At 43.5% G+C, this 11,047-nt stretch overlaps 1 protein-coding gene across 8 annotated transcripts in view; it reads right to left on the bottom strand.

Moving 5' to 3' along the window:
* Positions 1-11,047, bottom strand: part of LOC109928668 (ankyrin repeat and SAM domain-containing protein 1A-like) — a 210,066-nt gene that overhangs the window by 61,149 nt on the left and 137,870 nt on the right. For all 8 annotated transcript variants that reach the window (XM_048612023.1, XM_048612025.1, XM_048612026.1 and 5 more), the window contains one exon: positions 9,165-9,263. In XM_048612023.1, coding sequence (XP_048467980.1) covers positions 9,165-9,263 — 99 coding nt within the window. The remainder of the gene's footprint in view (positions 1-9,164; positions 9,264-11,047) is intronic.

Raw genomic sequence — 11,047 nt, 5'->3', positions numbered from 1 at the left:
CTTTGTTTCCCCAATGTAGAGGAGACCACATTGTGAGCAGCGAATGCAGTAGACTAGATTCTGGGAAGTGCAGGTGAAGTGTTGCTTCACCTGGAAGGTATGTTTGGGCCCTTGGATACTGGGGAGGAAGGAAGGAGGTAAATCGGCAGGTGTTGCACCTTCGCCGGTTACAGGGGAAGGTGCCGTAGGGCTGTGGGGAGGTGTTGGGGATGAAGGAACTGTGGACCAGGGTGTCTCGGAGGGAAAGAGTCCCTGCGGAAGGCGGACAAGGGAGGGGAGGGGAATATGTGTCTGGTGGTGGCATCTTGCTGGTAGTGGCGGAAATGGCGTCTGATGATCTTCTGGATGTGGATGCTGGTGGGATGGTAGGTGAGGACAAAGGGAACCCTATTGCTGTTGCAGGAAGGAACAGAAGGGGTGAGAGCGGAAGTGCAGGAGATGGGTCGGACCTGGTTGAGGGCCCTGTCGACAACGGAGGTGGGGAATCCTCGGCTGAGGAAGAAGGTGGCCATTTTGGAGGCTCCCTTGTCGAAGTTGGCCTCATCTGAACATATACGCGATGGAGACGGAGGAACTGAGAGAATGGGATGGAGTCTTTACAGGAATTGGGGTGTGGATGTATAGTCCAGGTAGCTGTGGGAGTCAGTGGGTTTGTAATGGATATTAGTGGCCAGTCTATCCCCAGAAATGGAAACAGAAATGTCAAGGAAGGGAAGGGATAGACCAGGTGCAAGTGAGGGCAGGGTGGAAATTGGAGGTGATATTGATGAAGTTTTCCAATTCCAGCCGAGAGAGGGAAGCAGCACCGATGATATCATAGATTTATCAGAGAAAGAATTGTGGGTGGGGGCCAGAATAGGACTGGAACAAGGAATGTTCCACGTACCCCATGAAGAGACAGGCATAACTAGGGCCCATGCGGGTACCCATGGCAACCCCTCTTCCCTGATGAAAATGAGACGAGTTGAAAGAGAAGTTGTTGAGGGTGAGGGCAAGCTCAGCCAAGTGGAGGAGGGTGGTGGTGAGGTGGGGATGGTTCAGGTCTTTGCTCCAGGAAGAAGTGGAGAGCCTTAGAATAATTGGGTGGTTATGGTATGATACAGAAGTACCTGGATGCTGTGTTTCAGGAGGCAGTCACACCTGATAAATTAAGTACTTCAAATCTGGTCAGTGGCCAGGGACAGCAGGGTATGACTGCAAATGAGGCAGGTAGAGGGATCCTGCATTCAGGAACAGAGGAGCCTCCACTCTTGACCTTGTCCGACAGGTACAAGGTACTTGCTCCCTGTGTGGATGAGGAAAAGGGCTGCAGCGAGGATAAGCCAACCGACCACTGCATCGTGGCATGGGAGGCCATTCAAGACGGGGGAGCAAAAAGACAAGTGGTAGTTGTAGGGGATTCTATAGTTAGGGGAATAGATAGTATCTTTTGTAAGCAGGATCGGGAGTCCCACAAGGCGTGTTGCTCGCCTGGTGCAAAGGTATAGGATATTCTGGCCAGCTTGAAAGGATATTGGAGAGGGAGGGGGAGGATCAAGTTGCTGTGGTCCATGTTGGAACAAACAACATAGGCAAGACTAGGAAAGAGGACCTATTCAGGGATTATCAGGAAGTATGAATGAAATTAAAGAGCAGGTCCTCAAAGGTTATAATCTCATGATTACTGTCCAAGCCATGTGCAAATTGGCACAGGGACATGCGAATAAGGGAAGTAAACACGTGGCTAAAGGAGTAGTGCGGGAAAGAGGGGTTCCTTTTCCTGGGGCACTGGCATCAGTATTAGAACAGGAGGGATCTATACTGCTGGGGTGGTCTCCACCTGAACCGAGCTGGGACCAATTTTCCAGCGCAATGGGTAAATAGGCTGGTCAATTGTACTTTAAACTAGAACTTTCCCCAGTGGGAACAAAGCAACAGGCTAACATTTGTAAGGGTAGCTTCCACTTTATGTAAAAAATATGAAAAAAAAAACAGGAAAGGAGAACTCAGGAGAGATTATTAAAGTCACCAGCACAGACACAAATAGGACAGTATCTGGAAAGAGTTAGGAATCAAACTTCAAGCAGACTGGATAAACGAGTGACAATGAGAAGAGGGACGGTTGATACAGGACCAAAGGTGTTATATTTGAATGCACACAATTTAAGAAAAAAGGTAAATGATGTGGTGTATCTGGATTTCCAGAAGGCATTTGACAAGGTGCCACACCAAAGGCTGCCACACAAGATAAAGTTGCACGGTATTACAGGTAACGTATTGGCATGGATAGAGGATTGGTTGACCAGTAGAAAGCAAAGAGTAGGGGTAAATGGGTGTTTTTCTGGTTGGCTGTCAGTGGCTAGTGGTGTGCCTCATGGATCAGTGTTGGGACCGCAATTGTTTACAATTTACATAGATGATTTGGAGTTGGGGACTAAGTATGGTGTGTCAAAATTTGCAGATGACACTGAGGTGAGTGGTAGATCAAAGTGTGCAGAAGACACCGAAAGTCTGCAGAGGGACATAGATAGTCTAAGTGAGTGGGCAAAGGTCTGGCAGATGGAGTACAATGTCGATAAGTGTGAGGTCATCCATTTTGGCAGGAATAACAGCAAAATGGACTCTGTTTTAAATGGTAAAAAAATTGCAGCACGCTGCTGTGCAGAGGGACTTGGGTATCCTTGTGCATGAATCGCTGAAGGTAGGATTGCAGGTGCAGCAGGTGATTAAAAAGGCAAATGGAATTTTGTCTGCCATTGCTCAAGGGATGGAGTTTAAAAACAGGGAGGCTATGCTGCAGCTGTAGAGGGTCCTGGTGAGGCCACACCTGGAGTACTGTGTGCAGTTTTGGTCTCCTTACTTGAGAAGAGATATACTAGCACTGGAGGGGGTGCAGAGGAGATTCACTCGGTTGATTCCAGAGTTGAGTGGGTTGGCTTATGAGGAGAGACTGAGTAGACTGGGATTATACTCATTGGAATTCAGAAGAATGAGGGGAGATCTTATAGAAACATACAAGATTATGAAGGGAATAGATAAAGTGGAGGCAGGGAGGTTGTTTCTGCTAGCAGGTGAAACTAGGACTAGAGGGCATCGCCTCAAAATAAAGGGAAGCAGATGTATGGCTGAGGTCAGGAGGAACTTCTTCACCCAAAGGGTTGTGAATCTGTGGAATTGCCTGCCCAGTGAAGTGGTTGAAGCTACCTCACTGAATGTTTTTAAGGCAAGGCTAGATAAATTTTTGAACAGTAAAGGAATGAAGGGTTATGGTGAGTGGACGGGTAAGTGGAGCTGAGTCTCAAAAAGATCAGCCACGATCTTATTAAATGGCGGGGCAGGCTTGAGGGGCCAGATGGCGTATTCCTACTCCTAGTTCTTAAGTTCTTATGTTAGCTTGTGGTGCAGATCGAAATTGGCAGATATAATGTGGTGGTCGTCATAGAGATATGGCTGCAAGGGGATCAGGATCGGGAGCTGAATATCCAAGGAGATACATCTTTTCGAAAAGATAGGCAGGTGGGCAGAGGGGGTGGGGTTGCCTTATTAACAAGAAATGAAACTAAATCAATAGTAAGAAATGAAGGAGGGTCAGATGGTGTAGAATCTGTGTGGGTAGAGTTGAGGGACCGCAAAGGTAAATAAACCATAGTTGGAATTATGTACAGGCCTCCAAACAGTAGTCAGAAGCTGGGGTGCAGGATACACCAGGAGATAGAAAAGATATGTAAGAAAGACAAAGTTATGGTGATCATGGGGGATTTCAATCTGTAGATGGACTGGGAAAATCACGTTGGTAGTGGATTGCAAGAAAAGGAATTTGTGGAATGTGTATGAGATGGCTGTTTGGAGCAACTTGTGGTGGAGCCCACTCGGGAACAGGCAATACTGGATTTAGTGTTGTGCAATGAGGCAGACTTGATAAGGGAGCTTAAGGTGAAGGAACCCTTAGGAGGCAGTGATCATAATGATTGAATTTACTCTGCAACTTGAGAGGGAGAAGATAGAATCAGAGGTAACAGTATTACAGCTGAATAAAGGCAACTACAGAGGCATGAGGGAGGAGCTGACCAGAATTGACTGGGAGGAGCCTAGCAGGAAAGACAGTGGAACAGAAACAGCAGGAGTTTCTAGGAGTAATTCAGGAGACACAGCAAAAGCTCATCCCTAAGAAAAAGCAGCATGGTGCAGGGACAATGAGGTAACCATGGCTGACTACAGAAATCAGGGATAGCATAAAAGCAAAAGAAAAAGCATATAATATGGGTAAGGGCAGTGGGAAACTAGAGGATTGGGAAGCTTACAAAGACCAACAGAGGGCAACAAAAAAGTAAGGAGGAAGAAGATTAAATAGGAGGGAAAGCTAGCCAGTAATATAAAGGAGGATTGTAAGAGTTTCTTTAGATATACAAAGGGCAAAAGAGAGACAAAAGTGGACATTGGACCACTGGAGAGATAATGGTGGGGAATAAGGAAATGGCTGAGGAACTCAATACTTATCTGCGTCAGTCTTCACAGTGGAAGACACAAGTAATATTCCAAGAATTCGAAAGAGTCAGGGGGGAGAGCTGAGTATGGTGGCAATCACCAAGGAGAAGGTGCTAGAAAAACTGAATGGTCTGACGGTGGATAAACCACCAGGACCAGATGGACCATACCCCAGAGCTCTAAAGGAGATAGCTGAAGAGATAGTGGAGACGTTAGTGGTGATCTTCCAGGAATCGCTAGAATCAGGGTGGGTCCCAGAGGACTGGAAAATTGCTAACGTGACACCCCTGTATAAAAAAGGGACTAAGGCAAAAGACTGAAAATTACAGGCCGATTAGCCTAACCTTGGTCATGGGTAAGATTTGAAAGAGTCCATTATGAAGGATGAGATTTCTGAATAATTGGAAATGCATGGTAAAATAGGGCAAAGTCAGCATGGATTCATCAAGGGGAGGTCATGCCTGACAAATCTTTTAGCATTCTTTGAGGAAGTAACAAGCCGGTTAAGACCAAGGAGAGCCAACGGATATTATCTACCTGGACTTCAAGAGGGCCTTTGACAAGGTGCTGCACAGGGGGCCGCTGAGTAAGATAAGGGCCCATGAAGTTAGAGGCAAGGTACCAGCATGGATAGAAGATTGGCTCTCTGACAGAAGGCAGAGAGTGGGGTTAAAAGGGTCTTTCTCAGGATGGTAGCCAGTGACAAGTGGGTGTTCCATGAGGATCAGTGTTGGGACCACAACTTTTCACTTTATACATTAATTATCTAGATGAAGGAACTGAGGGCATTCTGGCTAAGTTTGCAGATGATATAACGATAGGTAGAGGGACAGGTAGTATTAAAGATGCGGGGAGGCTGCAGAAGGATTTGAACAGGTAGGAGAGTAGGCAAAGAAGTGGCAGATGGAGCACAACGTGGAGAAGTGTGAGGTCATGCACTTTGGTAAGAAGAATAAAAGCATGGACTATTTTCTAAATGGGAAGACAATTCAGAAGTCTGAAGTGCAAAGAGACTTAGGAGTTCTAGTCCAGGATTCTCTCAAGGTAAAATTGCCGGTTGAGTCAGTCGTTTGGAATGCAAATGCAACTTTAGCATTTATTTTGAGAGGACTTGAATATAAAAGCTGGGATGTACTTCTGAGGCTCTAAAAGGCTCTGGTCAGGTCACATTTGGAGTATTTTTGGGCCCCATATCTCAGGAAAGATGTACGAGCCCAAGAGCGGGTTCAGAGGAGGTTCACGAGAATGGTCCCAGGAATGAAAAGTTTAACATAGGAGGAATGTTTGCAGACTCTGGTCTATATTCAATGGAGTTTAGAAGGATGAGGGGGCAATCTAATTGAAACTTACAGAATACTGAATGGCCTGGACAGAATGGAAGTTTGGAAGATGTTTCCATTGGTAGGAGAGACGAGGACCTGAGGGCATAGCCTTAGAGTAAAGGGAAGACCTTTCAGAGTGACTCGATGGGCTGAATGGCCTAATTTCTGCTCTTATGTCTTATGGGATTTTAACTTTCCAAGCATACAGCAGGTCTGCCATAGTGCTAAGAGCTTGGATGGAGAGAAATGCGTTACGTGTGTACAAGGAAATTTTTTGATTCAGTATGTGGATGTACCTACTAGAGAAGGTGCTAAACTTGACCTACTCTTGGGAAATAAGGCAGGGCAAGTGACTGAGGTGTCAATGGGGGAGCATTTGGGGACAATGACTATGTTCTTATTAGTTTTAAACTAATGATGGAAAAGGATAGCCTGGATCTAAAAGTTAAAGTTCTAAATTGGAAGGCGGCCAATCTTGATGGTATTAGGCAAGAACTTTCAAAGTTGATTGGGAGCAGATATACACAGGTAAAGTGATGGCAGGAAGATGGGAAGCCTTCAAAAATGAGATAATGAGAGTCCAGAGACAGTATGTTCCTATTAGGGTGAAGGGCGGGGCTGTTAGGTATAGGGAATGCTAGATGACTAGAAAAATTGAAGTTTTGGACAAGAATAAGAAAGAAGCATATGTCAGGTATAGGCAGCAGGGATTGAGTAAATCCCTAGAAGAGTATATAGGCAGTAGGAGTGCTCTCAAGGGGGAATTCAGGAGGGCAAAAAGGGGACATGAAATAGCTCTGGCAAACAAGGTTAAGAAGAATCCAAAGAGATTTATAAATACATTAAAGGACAAAAGGGTAACTAGGGAGAGAATAGGGGCCCTTAAAAGATCAGCAAAACCACCTAAGTGTGGAACTACAGGAGATGAACAAGATACTAAATGAGCATTTTGCATCAGTGTTCACCAAGGAGAAGGAGATGGGAGATAGAGAAGGTGGTAAATAAATAGCGAACTTTTGAAAAATTTATATATTATAGGAGGAAGTGTTGGATGTCTTAAAACCCATAAAAAGGTGGATGAATTCCTGGACCTGATCATGTGTACCCTAGAACTCTATGAGAAGCTAGGGAAATGATTGCTGGGACCCTTGCTGAGATATTTGTATCATTGATAGCCACAGGTGAATGCCAGAAGACTGGAGATTGGCTAACGTGGTAAGGAAGAGCCAGGGAACTATAGACTGGTAAGCCTGACATCAGCGGTGAGCAAGCTGTTCGAGTCAATCCTAAGGGACAGAATTTATTTGTATTTGGAAAGGCAAGGACTGATTAGGGATAGTCAACGTGGCTTTATGCATGGGAAATGGTGTATCACTAACTTGATTGAGTTTTTTGAAGTAACAAAGAGGATTGATGAGGGCAGAGTAGTGGCCGTGATCTATGTGGACTTCAGTAAGGCGTTTGACAAAGCAGACTGGTTAGCAAAGTTAGGTCACACGGAATACAGGGAGAACTAGTTATTTGGATACAGAACTGGCTCAAAGGTAGAAGACAGAGGATGGTGGTGGAAGGTTGCTTTTCAGACTGGAGGCCTGTCACCAGCAGCGTGCCACAAGGACTGGTACTGGGTCCACTGCTTTTTATCATTTATATAAATGATTTGGATGTGAATAAAGGAGGTATGGTTAGTAAATTTGCAGATGACACCAAAATTGAAGGTGTAGTAGACAGCAAAGAAGATTATCTCAGAGTACAATGGGATCTTGATAGGCCAACGGGCCGAGGAGTGGCAGATGGAGTTTAATTTAGGTAACTGTGAGGTGCTGTATTTTGGAAAGGTAAATCAGGGCAGGACTTATACACTTAATGGTAAGCTCCTGGGGAGTGTTGCTGAACAAAGAGACCTTAGAGTGCAAGTTCATAGTTTCTTGAAAGTGGAATTGCAGGTAGATAGGATACTGAAGGCAGCGTTTGGTATGCTTGCCTTTATTGGTCAGTGCGTTGGGTATAAGAGTTGGGAGGTCATGTTGCGGGCTGGACAGGACATCGGTTAGGCCACTGTTGGAATACTGCATGCAATTCTGGTCTCCCTGCTATAGGAAAGATGTTGTGAAACTTGAAAAGGTTCAGAAACTACATACAAGGATGTTGCCAGGGCTGGAGGGTTTGAGCTATAAGGAGAAGCTGAATAGATTGGGGCTATTTTCACTGGAGTGTAAAAGGCTGAGGAATGACCTTAGAGGTTTATAAAATCATGAGGGGCATGGATAGGGTAAGTAGACAAGATCTTTTCTCCAGGGTGGGGGAGTCCAAAACTAGAGGGCATAGGTTTAAGGCGAGAGGGGAAAGAAATAAAAGGGACCTAAGGAGCAACTTTTTCATGCAGAGGGTGGTGCATGTATGGAATGAGCTAGCACAGGAAGTGGTGGAGGCTGGTACAATTACAACATTTAAAAAGGCATCTGGTTAGGTATATAAATAGGAAGGGTTGAGGGGGATATGGGCCAAATGCTGGCAAACGGGACTAGATTTATTTAGGATATCTGGTCGGCATGGACGATTTGGACCGAAGGGTCTGTTTCCATTCTGTACATCTCTATGACAGGTTGGGAAATACAGCTTTTATTTTCTGAATTTTTATAATTAAAGGTTGATTTGTTAGTATAAGCACTGGCTTCAGTCATTGCAAAATACTCCACTGAGTGACCAATATTATGGTTGTTTCTAGTTTCACAAGATTCAAGACACTTTCACAAGAACTGAATTCATTACAACACAAGTGCTGCTATTTCTTCCTAAAATCACGATTTCTGATAAATGAGAATTGCTCTTAAACTTTAACACCACCATTTGATTAGCCACTGTTATAGCTAGTCTACACTTGGATCACTGCGCAACTGTAGTGAATAAATGAAACTTCAATGTAGAAGTATGCAGTTTACCTTGTGCACTCGCACACTTGTGCAATCTCTAATCTTAAATGGGCCTGCAGTAATCTTATGATTTCTTTTTGTTCTTTCCATGAAATCCCTTTCTTAAAAACTGTTTCCTTTTCTTTTGAGACAGAGTGCACAAACGTATTTAAAAATACTTCTAAATCACATTCTTTTTGAATTTGCTTGATCAGCAAAATCCAATTTCATTTGGCCCAAAGTAGGTACATTGGCAGCAATATAATAAAATGGAATATCATGAATTTGCTTCCATACATTATCATCTGATGGACATTTACATATTATTTACTGGTTTATTCAAGGCAGTCCCAAACTGTTCAATAATAATCACACCCAACATGTTAACATTTGTCATTTATTGTAAATTATGAAACTTTTGTTTTACATTGGCCAGTTAGCATAAAATGTTAAGTTGAAGTTTTACCTTTGGAAGTGAACGTGCAGCTTGAAGAATCCTGCGTCGATGTCCTACTTCATGAATTCCAAGTTCTCGCAAGTCCTGCTCTTCCATTATGTTGGCCCCCTAGGAAAACAGACAAAATTTTTAAAAAACTGAAGGCCTCAGTTCTGCTCAGCAGTGCAGAGCCAGAAACTACTTCAGGGTTTTGTTCTGAGAGAATAATTTGTTATGTAACACAAAGTACTCAAAGCTTCTAACTTTGGAAATACCAGACCCTAGCTTCAGTTCCAACTTTACAGGACTTTCATTTTTCAGCATTTGTTCACAGAATGTGGGTATCATGGCTGCAGCAGCATTTGCTGACCACCCCAAATTGCCTGGAGAAGTTGTAGTGAATGGCCTCCTTAAACTGCTGCGATCTTGTGCAACCAACAATACTATTAGGAAGGAAAGTTTGGGACTTTGGCACTGTAATAGTGAAGGAACGGCAATATATTTCCAAGTCGGGATGGTTTGTGGCTTGGAGAGGAAATTGCAGCTGGTGGTATTCCTACTTATGCATTCTTTTTATCCCTTGGATCAGTTCTCAATCGAGTTTAGAAGGATGAGGAAGGATTTGATTAAAATTTACAGGATCCCAAGAGGCCTGGATAAAGTAGACGTGGAGATGATGTTTCCACGAAGAGAAACGAGGAACCGAGGGCACAGCCTCAGAGGGAAGGGATAACCCTTCAGAAGTGAGATGAGGAGGAATTTCTTCAGCCTAAGGGTGGAAATCTATGGAACTCATTACTACCAAAGGTTGTGGATGCCAAGCCGTTGGTACATTTAAGATAGAGATAGATAGGCTCTTGGGTAGTAAGGGGATCAAGGGTTATGGGGTTAAGGCAAGAGAATGGGGTTCAGAAATGTATCAGCCATTATTGAATAGTGGAGTGAATGCAATAGGCCAAATAGCCTAATTCTGTTCCTATATCTTATAGACTTATGGAGAAGAGATTGGATTTATGACCAGTATTTTAAGCTTAAACAAGGGCAACAAATTGGGCATGAAAGCAGAACCAGCTGAAGTAAACCCGAGTACGAGGCTAGGCAACAGATTAATTCAAGAAGCAACATCAGACTTTAGGAGTTATTTCAATCTACACACAATAAGCATATTCCTATCATAAAGAAAAATTCCAAGTGGAGGATCTAATCTTCATTGATTAAATAGAAAGTTAAGCAAGGATTAAACTTAAGGAAAATGCATACAATTATGCAAAGGTGAGTGACAGATCAGATGATGCCCTTTATATTCGGCTGTGATGATATTATGACTTTAAGAGGTATATTGTGTCCTGGTTTTTTTTTTGAAGAGAGGCATTGAGACAAAAAGGTGGCAAATTGCCTCTTCCAAGCCAATGAAGTAAAACAACTTGATGGGTCCTGGTTTTTTAAATATAAAAGTTAGAACAATAGAAGCTGCATGAACAGGTGGAGTCAGGCCCCCACAGAATCAGGGTTTTAGTTTAGTTTTCAGTTGTGGGGTTTTTGAAGTTGGTTGTGGAAGTTGTCACACATCTCTCTCTCTGCCAGAATATTCTCATGGTGTTTTATCATCCTCGACTGGAGAAACACCTGACTAGCCAATTTATTTTACTGAACTTGCCTTTGCCACGGATGTGTTTATGAGTGTTACTATATCAGAACACTTGTTCTTTAGTAATTGTCACAAAGAGAAAAAGGGAAAAGAACAGAAATTAATATGATGGGGTCAGGTCCAGGGAGGCTCTCAAGAGAAATTAGAGTTTGATAAATTCTAGGTATTCCTGCAACTTCCATTGGCTAAGAAATTAAAAACAAGTCAAGATTCAATTAATGATTTTTGCCTGACACCATCCAAAAGCCCACATTGGTCTAAAACA

Source organism: Rhincodon typus, chromosome 25, assembly GCF_021869965.1.
Source record: "Rhincodon typus isolate 14 chromosome 25, sRhiTyp1.1, whole genome shotgun sequence".
NCBI classification, from domain to species: Eukaryota; Metazoa; Chordata; class Chondrichthyes; order Orectolobiformes; family Rhincodontidae; genus Rhincodon; species Rhincodon typus.
Note: the sequence above shows the minus strand (reverse complement) of the source record. Positions and strands in the feature narration are given on the sequence as shown.